This window comes from Mustelus asterias, chromosome 23, assembly GCF_964213995.1.
Source record: "Mustelus asterias chromosome 23, sMusAst1.hap1.1, whole genome shotgun sequence".
Classification (NCBI taxonomy): Eukaryota; Metazoa; Chordata; class Chondrichthyes; order Carcharhiniformes; family Triakidae; genus Mustelus; species Mustelus asterias.
In genome coordinates this window covers 50,272,243-50,299,667 of record NC_135823.1, presented here as the reverse complement: position 1 = coordinate 50,299,667, position 27,425 = coordinate 50,272,243, and the positions used below count along the sequence as shown (strand labels likewise).

The 27,425-nt window shown below is 43.6% G+C and overlaps 2 protein-coding genes across 2 annotated transcripts in view; one reads left to right on the top strand and one right to left on the bottom strand.

Moving 5' to 3' along the window:
• Positions 1-519: 519 nt before the first annotated feature.
• Positions 520-15,408, top strand: rac1a (Rac family small GTPase 1a). The gene is made up of 6 exons (XM_078240597.1): positions 520-740; positions 6,192-6,263; positions 6,876-6,993; positions 9,907-9,969; positions 10,795-10,954; positions 13,578-15,408. The coding sequence occupies exons 1-6, from the start codon at positions 706-708 to the stop codon at positions 13,706-13,708; spliced, it is 579 nt and encodes a 192-aa protein (XP_078096723.1). The 5' UTR covers positions 520-705; the 3' UTR covers positions 13,709-15,408.
• A 4,685-nt stretch (positions 15,409-20,093) lies between these two features.
• daglb (diacylglycerol lipase, beta) overlaps positions 20,094-27,425 on the bottom strand; it is a 37,099-nt gene continuing 29,767 nt past the window's right edge. Inside the window, exons 12-15 of the mRNA XM_078240592.1 lie at positions 25,877-25,945; positions 25,711-25,783; positions 23,227-23,480; positions 20,094-20,541 (exon numbers count right to left, since the gene is read on the bottom strand). Of these exons, the coding sequence (XP_078096718.1) occupies positions 20,349-20,541; positions 23,227-23,480; positions 25,711-25,783; positions 25,877-25,945 (589 nt within the window). The 3' untranslated portion in view covers positions 20,094-20,348. The remainder of the gene's footprint in view (positions 20,542-23,226; positions 23,481-25,710; positions 25,784-25,876; positions 25,946-27,425) is intronic.

The following is a 27,425-nucleotide window of genomic DNA, read 5'->3' as shown; positions in this document are numbered from 1 at the left end:
TTACAGTAACTCCAGACGCCACAGGGTGGCGGTGTTGTGACCCTCAGAGGGTGCCATTGACTCTGAAAGCCACCAGATGGCGCTGCGACTTGTTGTGGGGGCGCTGAACTCTGGGAGCCGCGGGGGGGGGGGGGGGGCGGCAGTGAGTCTGGGAGCCGCGGGGGGGCAGTGACTCTGGGAGCCGCAGGGGGGCAGTGACTCTGGGAGCCGCGGGGGGGCAGTGACTCTGGGAGCCGCGGGGGGGGGCAGTGACTCTGGGAGCCGCGGGGGGGCAGTGACTCTGGGAGCCGCAGGTGGGCAGTGACTCTGGGAGCCGCGGGGTGGCAGTGACTCTGGGAGCCGCAGGGGGGCAGTGACTCTGGGAGCCGCAGGGGGGCAGTGACTCTGGGAGCCGCGGGGGGGGCAGTGACTCTGGGAGCCGCGGGGGGGCAGTGACTCTGGGAGCCGCGGGGGGGGCAGTGACTCTGGGAGCCGCGGGGGGGCAGTGACTCTGGGAGCCGTGGGGGGGCAGTGACTCTGGGAGCCGTGGGGGGGGCAGTGACTCTAGGAGCCGCGGGAGTTGGTTGGGGGGGCGGGGCAGTGACTCAGAAAGGGGGCGGGGCGGGGGGAGTGTCTTTGGGAGCCGCGGCCGGATCCGGAAGTGGGGTGGGTCAGAGCGGGTTTCCGGTCAGTCGGTGAGGCTGAGGCAGACGGAAGGCGGACCTGATGCAGGCGATAAAGTGTGTGGTGGTCGGCGATGGGTGAGTGTTGGCGATTTGGTTTTTCCCCGGATCCCAGATCAGGCCTCCCGCTCCCTTCGGGGTCCCGGCCTCCTGCTCCCTCCGGGGCCCCGGCCTCCCGCTCCCTCCGGGCCCCGAGCCGCGGCCTCCCGCTGCCCCGGGGCCCGGCTGCTGTCCTGGACGCAGCGAGTCAGTAATTCGGAGGCCCTAAGGAAGCCGGGCAGTGTTACAAACCTGGCGAGAGAACGGCAGCTGGAGTTTAATGCGGGGAAACGATCCGGTTCTTCACTTTGGAAAAGGGGGAAAACAAACCCTACTTTCCTGCCGCCGCCCCACTCTGATCCTGGGGTGAGGGGTTTGTCCTGTGAGGAACGAAGTCAATATTCCCCGGGGAATTCCTCAGCCTGGGTGGAAACTCAGCCTCTCAGCAGCTGCCCTGGTCACCTTTAGAATTTACTCCCTTTCAATAAAGGATCGTTTCCCTCGCTGGAGAATCAGTCAGTTTGAGCATGAGGGGTTTGTTGATTATTTTGAATTGAGATGAGGAATGTCTTCACTGTGAGGGTTGTGAATCTTTGGAATGTTCTACCCCAGAGAGCTGGGGATGCCCAGTTGTTACGTACATTCTGAATAGAAACCCTACAGTACAGAAAGAGGCCATTCGGCCCATCGAGTCTGCACCGACCACAATCCCACCCAGGCCCTACCCCCATATCCCTACATATTTTACCCACTAATCCCTCTCACCTATGCATCTCAGGACATTAAGGGCAATTTTTAGCATGGCCAATCAACCTAACCCACACATCTTTGGACTGTGGGAGGAAACCGGAGGAAACCCACGCAGACACGAGGAGAATACAAACTCCACACAGACAGTGACCCAAGCCGGGAATCGAACCCAAGTCCCTGGCGCTGTGAAGCAGCAGTGCTAACCACTGTGCTACCGTGCCGTCCAATGAGACAGAGACCGATGGGATATGGGGACAGTTGCTGGAAAGTTGAATTGAGGGTGGCCCATAATCTTATTGAAGGGCCAATAAACCTAATCTTGCTCCTTATGCGGTCTCCCTTGTTCAAAGTTACCTTATCAACTCGCCCCTGCTAATATATCAGCTTGTGTTGCTCCTGGCTCCTTCAAGAATTGCTTTCTTGCTACTCTTTCAGATGCACTGATCATGATTGGGAAATTCATTGCCTTTCTAACCATTGCTCTCTGTCCTCCGCTACCACTGACTCTTGCGAATTGATGCAGGAATCAGATGAAAGTAGTTCACATAGATCTTGATCAGGTGTTTCAGTTGGACAAGGCAATCATATTAAATTCACAACACCAGGTTAAAGTCCAACAGGTTTATTTGGTATCACAAGCTTTCGGAGCGCTGCTTCTTCATCACACTCACCTGATGAAGGAGCAGCGCTCCGAAAGCTCGTGATACAAAACTGTGTACAGTTTTGGTCTCCTTCCTTGAGAAAGGATATGCTGGCACTGGAAGGGGGTACAGAGAAGATTCATTCGGTTGATTCCGGAGTTGAGAGGGTTGGGTTATGAGGAGAGACGGAGTAGACTGGGGAATTCATTGAACTCATTGAAATTCAGAAGAATGAGGGGATATCTTATAGAACCATATAAGATTATGAAGGGAATAGATAAAATAGAAGAGGCAAGTTGTTTCCACTGGCGGTGGAACTAGAACTAGGGGGCATGACCTCAAAATAAGGGGGAGCAGATTTAGGACTGAGTTGAGGAGGAACTTCACACAAAGGGTTGTGAATCTGTGGAATTCCCTGCCCAGTGAAGCAGTTGAGGCTACCTCACTGAATGTTTTTAAGGCAAGGATAGATAAATTTTTGAATAGTAAAGGAGTTAAGGGCTATGGTGAGCGGGCGGGGTAAGTGGAGCTGAGTCCACGAAAGGATCATCCATGATCTTATTAAATGGTGGAGTAGGCTTGAGGGGCCAGATGGCCTACTCCTGCCCTTAGTTATGTTCTTATGATACCAAATAAACCTGTAGGACTTTAACTTGGTGTTGAGAGATTTCTTACTGTACCCACCCCAGTCCAATGCCGGCATCTCCACATCATATTAAACTGTTTCTCCTTGAAAACAATCACAAACCGTGTTGCTGCTTATTGCTGGGCACTGATTTTGATGTTAGCTTCTGAGAAATTAACCGGTTCAACAATTTCCCAAAATAAATCGACAGGATCTTTTTCTGAATGATTTTGATTTTTTTTACTCTGATGCACTGAGCATTACTTTGTCGCTGGTCAGACTGTTCTTGAATCAAGTGCTTTTAGGGTTTAGCCAGATTGTCTAAATTGTTTAACCACTGTTTGTTTTATCTGCTCTTCTGGTGTATAATTATGTGTTTTTGGTATATATTTAACTGAAAAATCCACCAAGTTGTGACTTTTAAATACTTCCTGCCAACATGGTACTTAAAATAATCTTCAGTATATAACTAGTCTGCATGGTAGATGCCATTGGGTCTCTATTCCAGTTATAGGTAAACAGTAAAAAATCAGGCATTGCCCGTTCTTTAAGGGGACACAAGGTGCTATTGCTGATTATGTCCCTGTATAAACAGCTAGTTTCTTATTGTTTGGACAGTTAGTAGGAATCCACCACTTGCTTTGCTTTGCTATTCATCCTTAGCTCTGGAATCCCCCATCACCACCAAAACTCTTTCCATATCTTATCTACTCTCGGTAAGATAAAAGGCCTTTCACTTGTTTCCCCCACCCCCTCCCAATCCACCACACCCAAGTCTTGTCAACTGCTGTTACTGGATCTCTTCAGTTCTTAAAAGGAGTCCTTCTGTCTTTGTAACAGCATCAGTTTGTAGACTGAGGTTAACTCTTAAGGCTTTGCGCTTGCTGTTGCAACATAATCTCACCTTTGTGACATGTCTATTTTTAAAGTCCTCTCAGTTAAAGTGCAGTCTCTGCTGTTAAATTGAGCAGCATAAGAACATAAGAAATAGGAGCAGGAGTAGGCCATCTAGCCCCTCGAGCCTGCCCCGCCATTCAATAAGATCATGGCTGATCTGACGTGGATCAGTACCACTTACCCGCCTGATCCCCATAACCCTTAATTCCCTTACCGATCAGGAATCCATCCATCCGCGCTTTAAACATATTCAGCGAGGTAGCCTCCACCACCTCAGTGGGCAGAGAATTCCAGAGATTCACCACCCTCTGGGAGAAGAAGTTCCTCCTCAACTCTGTCTTAAACCGACCCCCCTTTATTTTGAGGCTGTGTCCTCTAGTTTTAACTTCCTTACTAAGTGGAAAGAATCTCTCCGCCTCCACCCTATCCAGCCCCCGCATTATCTTATAAGTCTCCATAAGATCCCCCCTCATCCTTCTAAACTCCAACGAGTACAAACCCAATCTCCTCAGCCTCTCCTCATAATCCAAACCCCTCATCTCCGGTATCAACCTGGTGAACCTTCTCTGCACTCCCTCCAATGCCAATATATCCTTCCTCATATAAGGGGACCAATACTGCACACAGTATTCCAGCTGCGGCCTCACCAATGCCCTGTACAGGTGCATCAAGACATCCCTGCTTTTATATTCTATCCCCTTCGCAATATAGGCCAACATCCCATTTGCCTTCTTGATCACCTGTTGTACCTGCAGACTGGGCTTTTGCGTCTCATGCACAAGGACCCCCAGGTCCCTTTGCACGGTAGCATGTTTTAATTTGTTTCCATTGAGATAGTAATCCCATTTGTTATTATTTCCTCCAAAGTGTATAACCTCGCATTTCTCAACGTTATACTCCATTTGCCATATCCTCGCCCACTCACTCAGCCTGTCCAAATCTCTCTGCAGATCTTCTCCGTCCTCCACACGATTCACTTTTCCACTTATCTTTGTGTCGTCTGCAAACTTCGTTACCCTACACTCCGTCCCCTCCTCCAGATCATCTATATAAATGGTAAATAGTTGCGGCCCGAGTACCGATCCCTGCGGCACGCCACTAGTTACCTTCCTCCAACCGGAAAAACACCCATTTATTCCGACTCTTTGCTTCCTGTCGGAGAGCCAGTCCCCAATCCACTTTAACACACTACCCCCAACTCCGTGTGCCCTAATCTTCTTCAGTAGCCTTTTATGGGGCACCTTATCAAATGCCTTTTGGAAATCCAAAAACACCGCATCCACCGGTTCTCCTCCATCAACCGCCCTAGTCACATCTTCATAAAAATCCAACATGTTCGTCAAGCACGACTTTCCCCTCATGAATCCATGCTGCGTCTGATTGATCGAACCATTTCTATCCAGATGCCCTGCTATCTCCTCTTTAATAATGGATTCCAGCATTTTCCCTACTACAGACGTTAAGCTGACCGGCCTATAGTTACCCGCCTTTTGTCTCCTTCCTTTTTTAAACAGCGGCGTAACATTAGCCGTTTTCCAATCAACCGGCACTACCCCAGAATGCAACGAGTTTTGATAAATAATCACTAACGCATCCACTATTACCTCTGACATTTCTTTCAATACCCTGGGATGCATTCCATCCGGACCCGGGGACTTATCCACCTTCAGTCCCATTAGTCTACCCAGCACTGCCTCTCTGGTAACATTAATTGTATTAAGTATTTCTCCTGCTGCCAACCTTCTATCGTTAATATTTGGCAAACTATTTGTGTCCTCCACCGTGAAGACCGACACAAAAAACTTATTTAAAGACTCAGCCATATCCTCATTTCCCACTATTAACTCCCCCCTCTCGTCCTCCAAGGGTCCAACATTCACTCTAGCCACTCTATTCCTTTTTATATATTTATAAAAACTTTTACTATCATTTTTTATATTAATTGCTAGCCTAGCTTCATAGTCTATCCTTCCTTTCTTTATCGCTTTCTTAGTCTCTCTTTGTTGTTTCTTAAATTTTTCCCAATCACTTGTTTCTCCACTATTTTTGGCCACTCTGTACGCAGCTGTTTTTATTTTAATACTCTCCTTTATTTCCTTCGTTATCCACGGCTGGTTCTCCCTTTTCTTACAATCCTTGTTTTTTGCTGGAATATATTTTTGCTGAGAACTGAAAAGGATCTCCTTAAAAATCCTCCACTGTTCCTCAGCTATCCTACCTGCCAGCCTGCTCTCCCAGTCTACCTTAGCCAATTCATCCCTCATCCTATCATATTTCCCTCTGTTCAAACAGAGGACACTGGTTTGGGACCAAACTTTCTCCTCTTCCATCTGAATCAGAAATTCGACCATATTGTGGTCACTAGACCCAAGAGGGTCCTTCACAATAAGATCCTTAATTCTACCTACCTCGTTACACAATACCAGATCCAAAATAGCAGCATATGGTTTACAGTTGATGAAGTCATGAATATCTCTCTCTGTTTAAGCAAACACTATCAGAGCAGATAAATGCACACTGTGGATTTTGGAAATGGGGAACAGTGTAGTCTAATACCAATTTTCTCTTTCCTTACAGCGCGGTGGGTAAGACCTGCTTGCTCATCAGCTACACGACCAATGCCTTCCCAGGAGAATACATCCCTACTGTGTGAGTCATTGGACATTTTATTCACCAGGTTCTGGGTATGGCAGGGGCTTTTGTACAGCAATATAAACCTTGCCCATTGCAACTGAATATACTTTGCTGGATGGATGCCAGTTGGAGGGGGGAACATACTGACATGAGGGATATACATGCAGCAATGCAGTAGTGTTGAGGGATAATGTTGTGGAGGAAAGCAGAATGGAGGAGGTGCGTTTGGGTTTTGGGATGAGAAGCAAGGGGTGGGCAGTGCGAGGGGATGAGGTGGGGTAAGGAGGGGTAGGTCAGATTAGATTGGGGCAAGGCCTCACGAAAATAATTCCCTGGGAGATGTCTTCAGCTTCAAAATAAATGAATTTTGATTGTTTATTCCTTATCGGCAATTACAAGAATGTATCAGAGCAAGGGGCAGGATGGGGGAGCGAGGGGCATGGTGGGTGAGGTCCACAGGGTGAAGAACCAGGGGTGGGGGGCAGTGTGAGAGGATGAGGACAGCATGAGGTGGGGTGAGAGGGGGGTAGGGTGTTAAGTACCACTAGAGTAGATGAATGGGACTTGATGAAGATGCTGCTCTGGGCAGTTTGTTTTACAGGTTTAAAATTTATGTTCTTTCTGTAGCTTTGACAACTATTCTGCCAATGTGATGGTTGATGGGAAACCCGTGAACCTGGGGCTTTGGGACACGGCTGGACAAGAAGATTATGATCGTCTGCGCCCACTTTCCTACCCTCAAACAGTGAGTACTGTGTGAGGCAATCACAAGTGATAGTTACTGGAGCATGTCTCGAAAGTTAAGGGCATGAATAATGGGGGGGCAGAGGTGTGGGGGGGTGTAGCAGGGAGGGACGGGGATGCCAGGGTGGAGTGGGCATGTATCAGGATTTGTGGATGCTCTGGGACAGAGCGAGTGTCAGGATATTGGGAAGTGAATCAGAGGACAGCTATTGGCTTGATTATCTATGAAACATTGTTTACATTCTGCACAGTCACTAATGATGGAGAATGTAGTTACAGGAAGTGTTAACTCGATCCTTAAAGATTAGAAGTAAACATGTTCAGTATTGTGGAATTTCCCATTTGAACTTTATTTCCTTGCTGTGGTGTAATGATCTGAGTTTGCAAATGCTGTTTATTTACTTTTTTCCTGACTTAGGGGGGCCTAAAACTCTGCTGCCCGTGTCTTGCACCAAGTCCCATTCACCCTGTTGTTCACTGATCTACATTAGCCCCTGGTCCAGCAGTATCTCATTCTTGTTTTCAAATCCCTCCATGGCCTTGCACCTTTGTAACCTCCTCCAGTCCTACTATCCTCTGTGATCGCTCCAATTCTTGCAGACCCCAATTCTATTTGCTCCACCATTTGTGGCCACGCTTAAATCTGCCTATGCACTATGGAATTCCACCCAATTCCCCTCTGCCTTTGACCCCTCGTCTTTTAAGACGTTCCTTAAAACCTGCCTCTTTGACCTGATTTTCCTAGTCTAATAACCTGGAATGTGGCTCAGTGTCATCTTTTATCTGATAGTGCTGCTGTGAAACACCTTTTTATGTTAAAGTCATATATGAATGCTGATTATGTACGGGTCGAGGATGGGTGTGGTGTGAATATGGGTCAGGTTTTCCTTCAATCCTCTGTGGTTGTCTCATTGCCTCAAGGGTTTTCTTTGGTTTAGCTGGACAGCTGCGTTGCACACTGGGAAGTTAGTGCTCTGTTGCAACTTGTAATTCCTACTCCAATCCTTCATAAACAGACATAGTCGTAGTGACTGGCAGTATTGTTTGTTTTTGGGGCAAGTACAGTCTTGCTCAGTGCTTGTATCTTTCATTAGGTTTAGCAGCATTTAAAATGGCAAAGCCAATTTCACCACACGTTTCAGGAGTATAGAATGAATGGCTCAATGGGCAAACGTACTGCCTGAATTATATCCTGAGTCTGTCAGTGACTAACACTTGTTGCCTCTTGAGCCAGAAAGTCGTGGATTCAAGTCTCTCTCCAGAGACTCGTGTACATGACCCAGATTGACACTGTGTCCAGTACTGAGGGAGTGTTGCAATGTGGAGGGGAATATACTGAAGGAGCGTTGCCCTGTCCGAGGGAGTGTTGCCCTCTCGAAGGGGCAGTGCCAGGGAAGTGGCACAATGCCATTTTTTTGGATGAATTGTTAAACCAAAGTCCCAGCTGCCTTCTATGTAAAATTCGGCCTCAAATGGATTGTAAACATCAATTGGCTCGGCCAAATGACCTGTTTCTTTGTTGCATGTTCTATGTATAAGATCCAGCAATACTATTTGAAAAAGAGCTTGGGAAATAACCCAGTGTTCTGGAGGCCAATATTCATCCCTTGCCAAAATCAGATTATCTGGTCATTTCTCAATGCCACTTGTGGGATTTTGATGTGTGCAACTTAGCTGTCACCTTTCTATATTACAAAAGTTACATTTCAAAAATACTTCACCTGCTGCTTGCTGTGACGTCTTGAGGCTATGACAGGCACTATATGAATGCAAGTCTTTCTTTCTGGAATGGTTGTGGCAGCCACTCAAAGGAGTGTGGGATTTTTTTTGAGGTTAGCTCTGGATTGGACTGGATGTTTCTTCTGTCTTGTACGCACCCCCAAACCCACCCGTGGACGATTAACCTGAAGCGCCTCTTGTTTGTTACATGAATGACCACTTGTGTGAGATATAGAGGACTGTGTCTATAGAGTGGAAGGAGAGGGAGCGGGCTGGTCACTTGTGGTAATGTTGTATGAGGCCCTACGTGCTTTTGGAGGAAAAAGCCTAAAATTTGTGTTGGGAGGATGTCTCCTGAAGAAGTAGATTTCTGTAGCAGATGATTTCTAGTCAAGTATTTGACTAACAATAACTTATCATGTGACCAGCTTGCCTGGGGGATCAATAATAGAAGAAAAAGAAGTCGGGATAATTTAATTAAAGGGGTGTGATTCTGTGTTCAAGGTTTTAGGTTGGAGAAAAGGTGGGCTGTAGAAGCGAAAACATCTCTCTCAAACAGAGTTCAGTTGAAATTCTCTGTGTTGGCTAAAAGAGTTTAAACCTCATGCTAACTGAAGGATTGATAACAGTGAGTTGGACCTTTGGTATAGCCAAGCTGAGAGAGAGCGCACGAGCGAGAAAGATTTAGATACAAGAGCTCCAGAGTTAGAACATGTTAGGACCAGGAGAGGTGACCCAAGGTGGCTACGCTCCAGATGGTATGTTGAATGGAGGGTTTGCAACTTAGAACAGTTGGAGGAGATTCAAGGGGAAAATCTTGCCAGAAGTAAGCTGAAGGTCCAAGAAAGCTCCATCCTTAAATGAATCTTCAAAGAGGTATTCAGACCAAGCAATTAAGCCTCCGATTTTTGATAAATATCTGAATGAGTTTATTGGAAATGTAAATCTATTGGGAGTAGAAAGAACTATGATTGAGTTCCATTTAAATTATAAGTAACTGAGTTTATTCTACTTTTTATTATCTTTAACATAACTGACCACTTAAGACAGTGTACGTTTATTTTTGTGTAGTAAAATTCTTTCAGTTTAAACCCGTGGTCCTTGTGGCTTGCTTTCTTTTAGTGGTTTTCGGATTCTAAAAGAAAGCTACTGGTCTCCACCGAGATCATAACAGTTGTTTCTTGTTCTTCTGCAGGACGTTTTTCTAATCTGCTTCTCACTGGTGAGCCCAGCATCTTTTGAAAATGTCCGTGCCAAGGTAAGCAATGGCTCGATATAGAATAATAGTGGTTTCGTTGCAGTCTTGTGACATGTTGTTCATGACGCCTCTAATGACATGAGTTCAGTTGATGACACCTCTAATAACATCATGACACCTCTGCCAGGAATTCTATTCAATTACCCTGACACTGTCACAGTTGCTGTGTGAAGAAGCTATGCTGATTTTATTTCAATCTTCACGTGAGAATTACCATCCTGCACCGGTCATGTTATTTTAGAAAGCTGTCCATTCACAGAATGCATAAAAGTTTCACATGAAGTGCTCATGATTCTCAGCACATTGGTAGAGGAAGACTTTTCAATTCTAAACATCTGAGTTCGTTCCAACCCTGGTTGATGAGGACAAAGTCCTTCATGGACTGCAAAGATCTAAATGAGTTTGGACAACTTAGCAATAGTTCATACCCTGTCTGACGCCATTGATTCGGCGCAGTAGGATTGGGTTGTGAGTAGTGAGCCGTCTGATGTGTATTGCAAACTTCTTTTCACTGATTTGTTTCATAATATCTTGTGTCTCATCTTGTGAATGCCTGAGGAAACAGGACAGTGTTAAAACTCTGTTTAAAAAGGGCTATGACGGCGTCAAATTGTACATTAAATATTCACTGAGGGTTGTGAATCTTTGGACTCAGTCTTTTGTATGCTCAGTTATGGAGTATATTTATGGGATATGGGGATAGGGTGGCAAAGCGGAATGGGTTGAAAGATCAGTCTTCATACCGAATGGCAGAGAAGGCTTGAGGGGCTGTATGACTTATTCCCGCTTCTGTTCCTAATAAATGCTGTGTGTTTATTCCCCTAGTGGTATCCTGAAGTGAGGCATCATTGTCCGAATACACCCATCATCCTGGTGGGCACCAAACTTGATCTGCGAGATGACAAGGACACAATTGAGAAGCTGAGGGAAAAGAAACTGACTCCTATCACCTACCCGCAAGGCCTTGCTATGGCGAAAGAGATTGGTATGAGTTTCCTCTCTTGACCCTTTTAGCTTACACTGTCACATTTCTCACTGTGCTGTCAGCAGGTCCTAAAACTGCTCTTAACAACACTAGGTTGTCGCAATATGCGAGTGATGACCCCATCACAGGCAAGGGTGGCTTGTTGAGCCCCTCTTCTCTCTCCCTGAATCTTGGTGTCGCTTTAGTAACTGCAAAGTTGTTTAGACATTTTGCTGACTAATCACGTACCATGGTCATAACAACAGCAACTTGCATTTATATAGCATCTTTAATATAATAACAGGTCCCATGGTACTTCACAGAAGCATAATCGCACACAATTTGACATTGAGCCATGTAAGATATTGAGCCAGTTCACCAATAGCTTGATTGAACATAGAACATAGAACATTACAGCGCAGAACAGGCCCTTCGGCCCACGATGTTGCACCGACCAGTTAAAAAAAAACTGTGACCCTCCAACCTAAACCAATTTCTTTTCGTCCATGAACCTATCTACGGATCTCTTAAACGCCCCCAAACTAGGCGCATTTACTACTGATGCTGGCAGGGCATTCCAATCCCTCACCACCCTCTGGGTAAAGAACCTACCCCTGACATCGGTTCTATAACTACCCCCCCTCAATTTAAAGCCATGCCCCCTCGTGCTGGATTTCTCCATCAGAGGAAAAAGGCTATCACTATCCACCCTATCTAAACCTCTAATCATCTTATATGTTTCAATAAGATCCCCTCTTAGCCGCCGCCTTTCCAGCGAAAACAATCCCAAATCCCTCAGCCTCTCCTCATAGGATCTCCCCTCCATACCAGGCAACATCCTGGTAAACCTCCTCTGCACCCTCTCCAAAGCCTCCACATCCTTCCTGTAATGTGGGGACCAGAACTGCACACAGTACTCCAAGTGCGGCCGCACCAGAGTTGTGTACAGTTGCAACATAACGCTACGACTCCTAAATTCAATCCCCCTACCAATAAACGCCAAGACACCATATGCCTTCTTAACAACCTTATCTACTTGATTCCCAACTTTCAGGGATCTATGCACACATACACCTAGATCCCTCTGCTCCTCCACACTATTCAAAGTCCTCCCGTTAGCCCTATACTCAACACATCTGTTATTCCTACCAAAGTGAATTACCTCACACTTCTCCGCATTAAACTCCATCCGCCACCTCTCGGCCCAACTTTGCAACCTGTCTAAGTCTTCCTGCAAACTACGACACCCTTCCTCACTGTCTACCACACCACCGACTTTGGTGTCATCAGCAAATTTGCTAATCCACCCAACTATACCCTCATCCAGATCATTAATAATATGATTGAAGAGGTGGATGGCATCGAGGATGAGGAAGAAAAATTTGGGGAGGAAATTCCAAAACTTAGACCCCAGCTGAGACTGCTGCTAAGGGCAGGTGGTTGGAAATTGAGGATGCACGAGATACCAGAATTGAGAGAGTGCAGAGATCTCGGAGCTGAAGGTGATTTCAGATATCAAGAGGGACCTTGTAATTGAGTTCTCTTTCCTACAGATAACACTCATTTTTTTCATTCGATGGGAGTGTTAAATCTAACCAAAGCCATCTTATTTCTCTTTGGATCAACAACTGTTAAATTTTGTCCAATTAAATAACCCCCCCGGGCCCCCGCTTCCTCACCATCAGCTAAGTTTGAGTTAATGTCCTGAAGATCTAGTTAACTAGAGCTTTGGTTGTGGCTTATTGCTTCCAGATTATTAATAAATTTGGATCCTGGCCCCTTTCCTTCCCAATGTATGTTTGTAGGCAACTTCCTGTCAGGCTTTGGATCCCCCTTGAATTGAATGTGTTGGAATTTATCAATGAAAAGTGATTTGAGGCTGGTGGAGTGGTAACTGGAAGGCATGTTCAGTTGAAATCTATTGTAAGCCGAAGTAATCACTGGAGTTTGCTGAATCTCCTTGCTTAGAAACATTTCACTGACTTGAGCTCACTCACCCCACTTTCACTAGATTTGAAACTAGCTCATTTTTATCTTTAAGCTTCCATTTCATCTGAAGAGTGTGCATTTGCCCCAGGATCTTTCTATGGACTGTGCCATTTATTTTGGAATGATTTTGTTTATTCAGCTTTTAAATGTATCACAGGAATTTCTGTAATTACATGAACACTGGCTATTAACCAGCTGCAGAACTCCATATTGCAAAGATATTGTAGTTTATAAGCTGTGCGCAACACGGCTGTAAACTGGGTGGCGGTCTTGACTGCAGTTGGCACACGGAGTAGGGAAAACAAAATGCATGTATACTTGAAATCACAGCAGCGACCATTTGGCCCATCATCCCCTTGTCAGTTTATTTGAAAGAACTGTCCAATTAGTCCCAGTCCCCTGCCCTTTCCCTATAGCCCTGCAAATTTCTCAATTTAAGATACATGTCCAATTCTCTGTTGAATCTGCGCTACTTCTGTCCTCTACCAATCAATTGGGGAAGGTGAGAGATTGCATCATAGTTAAAATGATCGCCATCCAGTGATTGCAAGGTTTGTGCAGATGCAAATGCCATTGACCCGCTTAGATAAGCCTTTCGTTTTAATGCTGCAATGCTGCGATCCTGCTGATCATTTTTCTACCGTTTGCTCCACAGGTTCAGTGAAGTATTTGGAATGTTCAGCACTAACTCAGCGAGGTCTTAAGACCGTGTTTGATGAAGCAATCCGGGCGGTTCTCTGTCCTATTCCTGTAAAGAAGAAGAAGAGAAAATGTTTCATTTTGTAAATCAATCTTTTGTCAGTTTTACCAGGTCCACAGAGCATCGATTCAAATATGCCAATATCTTTCCCCGTTGTGATTACTTTAATCTCTCCCTTAGAATTCCTCTGTGCAGTGCTATGGAATGCATCTACTGTCTAATTTTTCGGATACTGTATTTAATATGTAACAGAAGAGTATCAATTATAGGTTCTATCGATTTTTCTGTCCCCTTCCTACCTCTATTCCCCACCCCCATTGCCTGTTTACACTCCTTAATTGTATTTAAATTGCCAAATTATCCAATGTAACTAAAATTACGCATCTGTTGCACTACAAACACTAAACGCGTAGAAGGAGCTGTATCTTTCTATCATCTGGCACCGTTTACAACCCTTCCAGAACTTTTGACCATCCAATTTGTGCCCACCTACTTGTACCCCTCCCAGAGTAGCTACAAATAAACTCCAATTTAAACTGCTGGGGGGACAAGAGCTACATTTAACCTGTGGTGTTGGAATGGTTTTTGATATGATTTGGAAGGGTACTGAAGATGTGAAAGGATTGTACAGTTCAAAGGCTAAAGGTGCTTTAGTTGGCCTTGTTTTTTAACTATATTAATCTATGCGCTTATCACACTACCTTGCTAGCTCAACGATAGCAGAGATGCTTTATTGATGTAAACGTCAAGTACAACAAATTAATCATGTCTGCTGCTACATATTTAAACTTAAAACAAGACGCATTGGCAGTCTAAGCAAATTACTAGTAAAACTGGGATGTGCTGCAGTTTGATGGAGGTGCAGTTAATAATTGGCATTGAACTGGGAGTTTCAGTATTCTCTGACTGGTGTAGAGAGAGTGGGGGAACAGATGCTTGAATTTTGAAGGACCTTTTTGCCGAACTTGCATGTTTTTTTTAAGTGCAGGTACAACAGTGGATGGAAGTGAATGTTGATGTGGTGAGAGCAGATACAGGAACTTGAAGTAAAGAGGGGCTGATTGATTGAAGGCATTAACTGGGTCCTATGAACAGTACTGATCTATACCTTTAAGGGATTTATATGTAACATACCTTTTGTATGTTTCTGAAATGGTTATACTCTGTGACTAAAGAGATTTTCATTTTTGAGTCGTAAATTTTAACATGGTGATATTAGAATTGTCAACAAAAGTGTTATTTCTTAATCTGGAACATAATTAGTGGAATTGATGTTGCTAACTTTAATTATAAACACTTGATTATGTGGAAAATGCTTGACTAACTCCCTTCAGTAAAAGAGCAGTTTTATTACCTCAATTCTCATCCCTCGATGCTTCCTGTTTTAAACAGCATGATTATAGACCCTATAAACCCTCTGTTAATTTCAATTTTGGGAAGCCTTAAAACCAAACAGACCAAATCCTGCACAGAGCCATTAACTCCTCACCTACCCTCGTGCTCTGTTTAATTCTACCATAGACGCCTTATCTAAAATGTACATAATCCCAATGTATTTTCTACTTAATTTTTCTAAAGGTTATGTTCTATGCATGTCGCTCATCTATTTTGAAACAGTGAAATCCAACAGGGGGAGGACTGTTAAAGGAGAAAAAGATGAATCTGCTTTTTTTTAAAAAAAAAAGAACAAGTGTTAAAATGTTGGAGAAAGAGGAACTGCTTGCTTGCATTCATAATTATTGTTCTATGTTTACTGTGTGATTTAAATAAACAGTTAATATGGTTAGAGATCTGCATGTGATTGCACTGTCCATTGGTGCTTCTGTTTAATGATCCAACATGAATGTTTTAAAATCTAGGGTTGTGTGTTTATTTCCTCCTGGTTTGCTCTTACACTATTTTTGGACAAGAGTATATACTCGAGTATTAGTGGGCCAGTGCACTGTAGAACTGGGGGATGTCCTTTGAATCTCTGGTCAGAGCTCAAGTTGGCGGGGGGGGGGGATCAAAGATAACCTATATGTGCCATACTAGATAAGTTTTATTTTTTGAAAAATGTTCCAGAACTTTAATTGAGGACTTGTGTGATCTGCAGATATACAGTTGCTGCAGTTGTCTGTCTGGTGTAAACCAGGTGACTCTCCCTTCTTTGAAGAGCTAATTGATGGGTTACACAATCCTGAACACACCAAAGCACTGGCTGCTGAGGTAGCTTTCAGAGGGTGTGGTAGTAGTGGTTATTCTTTATGGCTGTACTATCCCAGCATGATATGGCTTTTGATGTTGTCTTTTAAGTTTTCAATCTGTCCTGGCTCAAAGCCATTGTTTAGAAGTGATAAAGATACTGACCGGCTGCCCTGAGTTTAGTTCTTGTTTCTAAATGTTCTCAGGCTATCTAATTGCCTCGTAAGCTTTTGCAAGTAATCCAGGCAGCAGTATCGATCATTTCTTTTCAAAGCATTGACCAGCATATTATGTAACATCTTATCAAAACATCTGAACACATTGTGCAGCGCCTCAGGAAACGTAAAGGGTTGTTTGCATATCATTCAGCTGGTGTTGAAAGGTGCTTTAGATTGCTGAACTGTGATTTTTCACACCATTTGCTCCTCCTGTGGGCTATCAGTCCCATTATGGAGGTCAGGGTTGGCTGAGTGAGGCTATTGCTACTCCTGGCTTTAGGCACATCCAATGCTCATTTAAGTAAAGAATCGAAGAATTAAAAATATCCTGAAAGCTGATGCTTGTAGGAAAGGGAGAAATCTGGCAAATATCTTTGAACCAAATAGTTTTCATAATGTAAATAAAGTATTTTAGTTTGCATGGAGAACAAATTTGTTTTATTCTGTACATAGAATCTTGCAGAGCAGATCTTACAATACATTTTAAATAGTTAAAGAAATAGACATATGAACTGTTTGTGTGTAACTATTCCCTAAACACCAGTTATACCAAGGCTGATCAAAAGGGACAAGCTATTCTTGATGGCTCTTTCTGTCTTGTAAGCCAAGGCTTTTAGACACCTTGACTGCAGAGGCAGAATGTCACGGGCCACAGAAAGACAGCCAACCTTTCATCCTGGATATTTTGACTAGCTCAGTACAGTTTCATAAATAAGACTTAAAGAACAATACAGCACAGGAACAGGCCCTTCGGCCCTCCAACCCCTGGTCCAAACTAGACCATTCTTTTGTATCCCTCCATTCCCACTCCGTTCATATGGCTATCTAGATAAGTCTTAAACGTTCCCAGTGTGTCCGCCTCCACCACCTTGCCCGGCAGTGCATTCCAGGCCCCCACCACCCTCTGTGTAAAATATGTCCTTCTGATATCTGTGTTAAACCTCCCCCCACTTCACCTTGAACCTATGACCCCTCGTGAACGTCACCACCGACCTGGGAAAAAGCTTCCCACCGTTCACCCTATCTATGCCTTTCATAATTTTATACAGCTCTATTAGGTCACCCCTCATCCTCCGTCATTCCAGTGAGAACAACCCCAGTGTACCCAATCTCTCCTCATAACTAAGCCCCTCCATACCAGGCAACATCCTGGTAAACCTCCTCTGTACTCCCTCCAAAGCCTCCATGTCCTTCTGGTAGTGTGGCGACCAACGTTCTATATATCTGCAACATCAGATCCCAACTTTTATACTCTATGCCCCGTCCTATAAAGGCAAGCATGCCATATGACTTAAAAACACAATGCCCCCAAGGCCTGTACAGGTGTGTTTAGCTTCACTCAGCATGAATGTGGTTTCTAATTTTATCTGTGACCAAACCAGTCAGAAATAGTAAATTGGTTTAACTGTGAAGGGTTCTTAAACAGCATCACCCATATTAACCACAATCTGGGCAGATATTTATTCCCTGTGGCTTAAAGGCCCAAGTCAAGCATGTGGCAAGCAACAAATAGCTAGTTAGAATGCATTCTATTGCATTATTCCTCTGAGAATTCAGGAATTGGGTGAATAGTAGTTCCAATTATTCTGTGGTGACTTTACTGGTATTTCAATTAGGCTCCATATAATAGCATTTGGAAAAGAAATCATGTGGATTAATCATCACTATTTAGCAAGCATTACTCTTCATTTGACTGCTCCATACAATTGGGCCAGGTAGAGACTTTCACAAAACCAGAGAATTCCAACAGTGCAGAAGGTGGCCATTTGGCCCCTCAGTTCCAACTTTCCAAAAAGAGCATCTTACCCAGGCCCACCTGGGTATCCCCAACCCCTGTAACCCCATGCGGTTACCATGGCTAATCCACCTAACCTACACACCTTTGGATACTAAGGGGAAATTTAGCATAGCTAACCTGCACATCTTTGTGGCCTATGGGAAGAAACTGGGAGAACATGCAAACTCCACCCAGACAGTATCTACTCTCGAAGCTTTTATTTTAGCTGCACTGCAAAGGCCATACTTGTTCTAGCGTCCATTGCATAACCCCACACTATCATCCCCTGCAGCACAGTTTGTCTTATTATTTAGTTTCAATTTAAAACTATAGCAGGATCCTTGGTCTCCACCCTTTCTCTAAAAATACTTATCTGGTGAAGGGTAATTACAGCAGTGTTGCTGTGGTACCGACTGGAGTAAAGCAAAATGCTGACAACAATGGACTTGATTGGAGTCCCAATATTGCATTACTGCAATAAAAGGGTTTTGATCTACTTCTGCCACTCATCCAGAGTTAGGTAAACTTCTTGTTGACAAACCTGCCTAATGGACTTGGCTACTTGTTACTAAATCTCTATAAGATCAAGAGATCTAATCTCCTGCTTGATGATCAGTGTTGGGATCACTATCCTGTATCGTAGACAAGTCAATGATAAACTTAGGGGAAAGGTTGTTGGTGCATCAAGCTTACATATTAGTCAATGCCAATGTTTCCATCTACACAAGCCTCCTCCCACTTTTACATCTCTTTGTTCCTTTCTTCCAGATGTAGGTATCAAGGCATTAACAGAATATTGGGGCAGGTTTGTAAGTCTTAATCAGCTCAACCAGTAAAACTACTGAATTCTCCCATGATTGAAGAAACCCATTACAACCTGGACACAGCTCTGCCAATGTAAAATAAACACAAGCATGAGCTACCATTGGGGTCAAACACATTCAACTTTCAATGGTGGTGGCATTAGCCAAAGACAGGTAGACATCAATTTATGTTTCATGGCTTTGGCTTTGTTTTATAGATTGTTTACCCATGGGTGACATGATTAAAACTTCCATAAATGTACAACTCTGTCTCAAGACCAAAAACATGGTCACTGTCCTGCTGCCTTTCTCCCTTAGCAAAAATATTTATTCGGTAGCCATTGATAGATTTTTGGGTAATTAGGGAATTAAGAAGTCTGGGGACGATGGAGTTCAGTCAGGAATGGCTAAGCAGGCTCATGGGGCCAACTGCTGTTACCATTAGGTTCTCATTGGTACAGCAGTTGGGATAAATATGCAAGTTACCTGAGTGGTAATGTCTCTGCACGAAGTAACAAAAATACTATTGAGCTATCCAAAGTTGGGCTATTTATTGGTGGAGTCATACATTCTTTGCGCAGATGGTTACTTTGTAAACTGAGGGTTAAATTCAGCCTGGTCTTTACTCCCTTTGTTTTTCTCCAGGCGAGGATAAAAGCCCAGCTACTGCATACAAACAACAACTTGCATTCACAGAGTGTCTTTAAGGTAGTAAAATATTCCAAGGTGCTTCACAGAGGCGTTATCAAAAAAGATTTAAAACTGAGCTATCCTACCCAGCTCACAAATGGGCCTGCAGCCCTTGAAAAAAAATAAAAAGCAGCCATGTGACGGGGTTGTTCGTGATGCGAGCCCAGTTGCAAACGGAAATGCACACAAAGCCAAGTGCATTGGTGAGATGAAATTAACAAATGGGCAAAGACTGAAAGATGATCTAATCCGAGTTACAAACTGTGGTTTGACTGACTCATCAGGAAATGGAAGGCTCGATCTTTGGCCCCAGCTCCTGTCCAGTAGCATGTGTATATTTACTTTAGTTGCAGAGAGCTCTTATGCCACTGCCCAATCAATTGCCAGGCCACATATCCACTAAAATTGCATGGTCGATCAATCTTGGATTAAAACCTAAACTGCAGTATGAGGATAAAACATGCATTTCCAGCTGCTCAGCTAATAATGAGTTTACTCATGCAGAATTAGAGAGCTCAAATAATTCAACAGAAAATCTAATAAAGTCCATGACACAGCACAAAGGAAAGTGCATTAAATATTTTACACTGGGAAACCCATCGCATCCTTATTGGGAGAGATCCTGAACCTCATGTCTCCAAAAATTGACATTACAATCTTCAGGTGAGAATGAGGTAAATGCAATGACATGACCGAAATTCTCATCAAATAATTGGAGTAGTCACATTGTCTTGTGAACCTTGTTCTTTCTCCTGGTTTATAGCTTCATAATTTAAAAAAAAAGAAACTGAAGACCAAGGAGAGTAAAAAGAAGTTTAAATGGAAGCAGCATAGCCCCACGCAGCAGGGTACAAGTCACAGAAACTCAAAACAGTCGTTCTTCAACCACCTGCATCATGTCGATTACAAACACGGCCTGTTATAGCCCTCAGATTATGGCCCTTTTCCAGAAAGCCCGAAATACAGTGCCAAACAGTCGATGAGTGAAGTTGCACAAAGAGGTCCCATATGATACAGTGGCTGCTAGTTTTACACTGGGCGGCGATGGCAAGATTCAATGTGCCCCATTTGCTGCAGCTTGTGACGTGGGACAGAGGATGAAAGGTGCCTCTTGAGTCAGGTCTTTGAGGACATTGAATAAAAGATCAGGCATGTGGTCAGTTATCATCCTGGGGCTGATGAGAATGTTGCTGAAGGACGATGCATCAGACCATAATGTGTGGTACTTCGCTTGAGAAAAGCAGAAACTAGATGGGAGGAGAGAAAGAGTGCGAGAGAGATTAGATAGAAGTAACTGTACAATCGTTAATAAGAACATAAGAAATAGGAGCAGGAGTAGGCCATCTAGCCCCTCAAGCCTGCTCCGCCATTCAATAAGATCATAGCTGATCTGATAGTGGGTTCAGTTCCACTTACCCGCCCGCTCCCCATAACCCTTAATTCCCAAAAATCTATCTGAGACTTAAACGCATTTAATGAGGTAGCCTCTACTGCTTCATTGGGCAGAGAATTCCAAAGATTCACTACCCTCTGGGAGAAGAAGTTCCTCCTCAACTCTGTTCTAAATTGACTCCCCTGTATTTTGAGGCTATGCCCCCTAGTTCTTGTTTCCATCGTAAGTGGAAATAACCTCGCTGCTTCTACCCTGTCTAGCCCCTTCATTATCTTATATGTCTCTATAAGATCTCCCCTCAACCTTCTAAACTCCAATGAGTACAGGCCCAGTATACTAAATCTCTCCTCATAAGCTAACTTCCTCATCTCCGGAATCAACCTGGTGAACCTTCTCTGTACCCCCTCCAAAGCTAATATATCTTTTCTTAAATTAGGGGACCAAAATTGTACACAGTACTCCAGGTGTGGCCTCACCAGTACCCTGTACAGTTGCAGCATGACCTCCCTGCTTTTATACTCCATTCCTCTCACGATAAAGGCCAACATTCCATTTGCCTTCTTGATCACCTGCTGCACCTGCAAACTGAGTTTTTGTGATTCATGCACAAGGACCCCCAGGTCCCTCTGCACAGTAGCATGTTGTAATTTTTCACCGTTTAAATAATAGTCCATTTTACTATTATTCCTTCCAAAGTGGATAACCTCACACTTACCAAAGTTATACTCCATCTGCTAGATCCTTGCCCATTCACTTAGCCTATCCAAATCTCTCTGCAGACTCTCTGTGTCCTCCACGCAATTTGCTTTCCCACTCATCTTTGTGTCATCCGCAAACTTTGTTACCCTATGCTCGGTCCCCTCCTCCAGATCGTCTATGTATATGGTAAATAGTTGAGGCCCCAGCACCGATCCCTGCGGCACGCCACTCGTCACTGATTGCCAACCGGAAAAGCACCCATGTATTCCGACTCTCTGCTTTCTGTTAGATAGCCAATCCTCAATCCACGCTAACACTTTACCCCCAACTCCGTGTACCTTTATCTTATGCAGCAACCTTTTGTGAGGCACCTTATCGAATGCCTTCTGGAAATCTAAATGCACCACATCCACCGGTTCCCCTCTGTCAACCGCACTCGTTATATCCTCAAAAAATTCCAGTAAATTAGTCAAACATGACTTTCCCTTCATGAATCTATGCTGCGTCTGCATGATTGAACCATTCCCTTCTTTAAATGCAACACAGGGTCACTGACCACTCGAGCAGAAATAGAACATAGAAAATAGAAGTAGTAGGCCATTCGGCCCTTCGAGCCTGCTCTGCCATTCATTTTGATCATGGCTTATCAAGTTCAATATCCTGATCTCGCCTTCCCCCCATATCCCTTTAGCACCAAGAGCTACATCTAATTTCTTCTTGAAATCAAATGAATGATTGTTAAAAATTGCATTTGTATAATTTACAATCTTACAACACTCCAAACGCCTGTTAGGTACTTTTTGACTTGTCGTTACTGCAATCATGTAGGGAAATACCAAAGCCAATTTGCATGTAGCAAGCTCCCATAAACAGCAATGTGTCAAAATGACCAGGTTAACTGTTTTAATAATGTTGGTAGAGGATAAATGTTGGAAAGAACTGTTCTTTAAATACTGCCTGTGGCATCTTTTGCATCCACCTGCAAGGGCAGACATCTGAAAGATGGCACTTCCAAAAGTGCAGCACTCCCACAGTACTGCACTGAAGCATGAACTTTCACTGGCAGGACCATGAAGAAAGAGCAGGGAGCGAGTCAAGTAGGATAACTCTTTCAAATGGCTGGCACATTAACAATGGGCAAATGAGTCTTCTTTGGAATACAAGTGGTTGCAGATATTTTAAGGTGGAATGTACCAGGGAGTGGGACTAATTGAATTACTCTTCCAAAGAGCCGATGCAGACTCAATGGGTCTGTTCTGTACCATTCTATGCTTTAGGCCAGCACAGGTTTTCCAACCTCGTTACAAGCAACATGGTGGCACAGTGGTTAGCACTGCTGCCTCAGTGCCAGGGACCTGGGTTCAATTTCTGCCACATGCGTGCATGTGTGGAGTTTGCACATTCTCCCCGCGTGCGTGAGTTTCCTCCGGGTACTCCGGTTTCCTCCCACAGTCCAGAGGTGTGCAGGTTATGTGGATTGGCCATGCTAACTTGCCCCTTGGTGTTCCAAGATGTGTAGGTTAGGGATAAGCCATGGGAAATGTGTGGGGTTATGGGGATAGGGTAGAGGAGGGGACCTGGGCAGATACTCTGTCAGAGACTGATGGGCTGAATTGCCTCTTCTGCACTATTGGGATTCTATGAACAAAACTTGCAGTGAATACAATCACATTGCCAACATGTTCAATTTAGACATTATATAGTTGCATATTTTCTCTGAACAAGGTTTATTCTTCCAGTACTTTAAGGTTCACAGCAACTTTGCAGTAAACATCATCCAAATTTACTGTTAAAAAATAAAGTGACAGTGGAATATTTTTAAGTAGAACAGTATAATCACCTCCCTGTGCTGTGTTCTTCCATAATGTAAATGATCTTCCCCGGAAGGAAGAGCTGAGGGCCATAAAAAGGCGAACTGGAAGGTGATTCGTCAGGGATGCTGGTGTAGGAAGCGGACCTGTTCCCCATGAGAGTCTGTTCCGCGAGAAGGGGCAGAGTCAGTTGCTCCTGTTGCCTGTCATCCAGCTCACTGGGGAAATTGTCTGGATCCCCTCCAAATATCTCATACCAACATCCTCGTAACAGAATCTGATACTGGACAGAAAGAAAAACAATGGGCGGGCGGATTTACCGACTTTGTAACCAAAGATTTGATGCTGCAAGATGAGATAGAAGGGATAAATTCTGAGGAAAGGTTGCATGGACTTGACTTTTTACTCCCCTAAGTATAGAAGATTAAGCAGTGATCTAATGGAGGCATTTAAGATGATTAAATTATTTTTATTCTTTTGTGGGGAATACAGAACAGAAAGAGCCAAATTAAAATGCCCAATTAAAAAAAATAACTATACCCAAAGGCACTACAGCAACAAAATATATTTATAAATTAAACTATCAAGGTGGATTGAGACGTCCAAACGTGCAATATTAGGTACAGGAGGCGGCCATTCAGCTCCTCGGGGCTGTAACACTATTCAATTATATCACAGCTGATCTATTTCCTAAATCTATCTGCCTGTTTCTGCTCCATGTCAGGGGTGATGCAAGCATTTTGCAAAAGGGATAGCAGAAATCTGGAACTCTAACCCTCAAAAGCTGCTGATTTTGGGGATCAATTGAACTGCGATTGATCGATTTTTGTTCGGTAAGTGTGTTAAAGAGATGCCGAACAAAGGCAGTTATATGGAGTTAAGATGCAGATCAGCCTTGGTATAACTGAATGGTGAAATAGGCCCGAGGGGCTTAATGGCCTCCTTCTGTGCCTCGTGTTCCACGTTTGGAGGCCCTAAGAATCCAACTTAATGCTTTTTTCAAACAAGTTCTTACACTGCCTGTCATTTTTAAAAATTGGTTAGCTTGAGGTTATATTTGTAATAGGTGATTTGATTGCAGTTAACGTGGGTATTCTTCCAAACAAGCCTGCATTTCCCCTTGAATTTGGCTGTAAGATGGGGGGAAATATGAGAAAATATACTGGATGCTTCAATGGCTGAAGGCACTGCACATGATGGTACTAAACTGTACTGACTAGGACTGTTGAAGTTCAAACCATAGTTGTACCGAGCTTCCTTATTCTAGCCTGTACATGCTATTTAGATAGCTCAAGAGCCAGCAGAGGCCTAATGAGCCGAATTACCTCTTTCTGTGCTGCACATTCTATGGGTCAATGATTAACCTCATCAACTCCATTTATAAATAACATGTTGCTGACAAATGATGGCTCAGAGCAGAGAATGTCTGGGACAGGTTGTACATTTCAATGATGTTTTCCTCTATAGCAAGACATCAGCTTCATCAGTGACAGCCAGTCGCAGACTGGGCCATGCCAGAGTTTGCATTTTAATTATAGAGTCACCTCCATGTCCTTGTTAAGTGAAATGATCAATATTAAAAGAAGATTGGAGGATTAGAAATTGTAAGTAACTGCCGCACTGAATGCAAATGTGTAGACCCAAACCACACAAGTGTTGAAATTATTCAACTTGCCTCCACTGATCTGTTTAGTTGTTATTACACAGCATTTGCAGCACACAAACAGACTGTGCAGCCCAACTGATCCATACTGATCCTCCTCTCACTACCTTTCATCCCACCCCATCAACAGATCCTTATATTCCTTTCACCCTCATCTTGCTTCTCCTTAAATGAATCAATGTTATTTGCCGAAACCACTCCTGTGTAGTGAGTTCCACATTCTCACCACTCGTTGGGAACAGAGGTCTCTCCTGAATGTTCTAATTTATATTATCTCATATCGGGGGGCTCCTGGTTTTGCCACCCCCAACGCACACACACGCATGCGCGCACACACACACACGCACATGCACACGTTCTCAATGTCAACCCTATTAAATCCCTTCATAATCTTAAAGGGCTCAATCAGATCACCCTCAGCATTCTCTTTTCTAGAGGAATTAGTTGCAGCTTATTCAATATTTCCTGCTAGATACAAACTCTCAATTCTGGTTTCACCTATATAAGCCCTTTCTTTTACATTTGTGAGTAACTATCCCCTTCTTTCAACATGGGGACCAGAACTGTGCACAGTACCTCAAGTGTGGTCTAACCATCCTTCAATACAACTTTAACATAACTTCTTTGCTTTTCAATTGTAGCCCACCAGAAATGAATCCCTGTGCTTTGTTTATTCCAACCACTGAGTAAAAATGATTCTACTGAATGGTTTCTTGGATTTATTACTGATTATCTTATATACTCATGGCCCCAGGTCAAAGCAAAGGATTGTGTTTCTAAACAGGGCAAAATGTATGTCAATAGAGCATCAGCATTTCCATCCAAATAACAGCGCAAAACATTTTGATACCTTAGGCCGGTTGCTTTGGGCAACTATTCTTAATATTCTTCTTTTCAGGTCTTCTACATTGCCAAGGCTCAGCCTGGGAACATGGAGGTTAAAATGAACATTAAGAATATAGCATTGGCAATCAGAATAAGGCTGTACTTGCAGTTCACAGGTGATGTACACTGACCTTGGAATGAGATCCTTGCCCAGAACAATAGATATGATAAATCCTTTGCAATAATCTGCCAGAGATTTACTTGAAAAAAAAAGAATTTTCAGGATTAGAATGGAGACATAATGATTTTCAGTTAGACTGGAGACAATGGAGTCTGGGGAGGGTGCCCTTGTTCACCATGGGACTTGTTTTCAGGAAGGAGCAATTTTGGATTAAAATAAAAGTGCAGTCACTAAACTAGCACAATGAAGTAAAAGGTTACCAGCAGCAAAAACTGTACAGTCAGCTCTTCCATGCTCTGGATGCTGAAGGTGGTATCATTATGGGAAGGCAAGACAAAGTGTCTGGCGCATTGCAAACCACAAACACAGTTATAGCTCTGGATAAGTCAGCAGTGTCCATGTGACAAAAGTATAAATAATGCAAAAGAGAAAATAGCTTCCTCCCAACCAAAAAACTGAGAGTTTGAGTCAGAGTTAACCCCTTCTGTTCTCAGTCAAACTGCCACATCCAGCAAGTGATATGCAGGGAGGACGATAATCTTCTCTTATCCAATTGTCCCTCATCATCCAAATAAAATAAAAAAATCACTTCAGTCATTCCAATTATTGGACAACTTCCTCTATCCAGGTAGCAGCTGGAACTTGACTGTACCCAAACTGGGGGGCATTAAGCAGCACGGTAAGTCATCAAATGGGGTAAATCATCAAGCACTTCAGCACCTTTACAGCTTAAATATTGTTGCCTTCCGTTATGCCATCTCCCTGCCTGTCTTACAGTCAAGAGTCGTTATGGTATAGCAGGTGGCCATTCAGCCCATTCTTATGCTGTATAAATACAACAACCAATCTTTTCTATGACCAGGTCAGTTACTGATTGATCAGCAAAAAATAATTTACCCAATAATAGGCTTCGGACATTCCAAATTAACAGAAAAGAGTGAAAATAAGCTTAATAGACGAGTACGATTGTACAAGGGATTTCCAAAAAGCATTTTTCATACTAGTGCAATGCTACAGAAGTGGAAATACACAATCAAGATGTAAAGGATGTGTTTGCTGCAACAACATATACCTTCTTTAAATAACATTGAGTAACTGAGGAGCCAATGGAATAGAATGGCCATCTCTTTTTATGGTCTTAATGTATTATTAAACAATATATAGTGCTATAATTGTACGAGTGCATTCGCAGTCAATTTTTATACCGTGGTCAAACAAAGGAGGACTTAAACACTTGCTTGAATTACCGGAACAGCCTCTCTGGCCTGGAATACTCTCATTTAATGAATGTGTTCTGAAAATACTGTCCTTGCAGCAAGTCTCACTCACTATGCACAGATAAAGACAATATGCATATTCCAAATGTTGGGGTAGGAAACCAGAGGTCACACAAACATCTGACTGGAAATATTCCATACAGCATCAGAAATCCAGACTGAATACTGGTCCATGGTAAATTGGGCGATGAAGACAAGACAGAAGACAGCACCAGAGGTGGATCTAGAGTAAGAGTCAGCAGCTGAAGTGAAGTTGGGATCCCAGTGCAGCAAAGCTTCTAT

Bases quoted from the DNA above. Each gene is read 5' to 3' on its own strand.
- rac1a (XM_078240597.1), top strand. From the start codon at position 706: ATGCAGGCGATAAAGTGTGTGGTGGTCGGCGATGG. The intron at 9,970-10,794 runs GTAAGCAATGGC...TTATTCCCCTAG, and splicing joins TTGAAAATGTCCGTGCCAAG to TGGTATCCTGAAGTGAGGCA. The intron at 10,955-13,577 runs GTATGAGTTTCC...TTTGCTCCACAG, and splicing joins TGCTATGGCGAAAGAGATTG to GTTCAGTGAAGTATTTGGAA.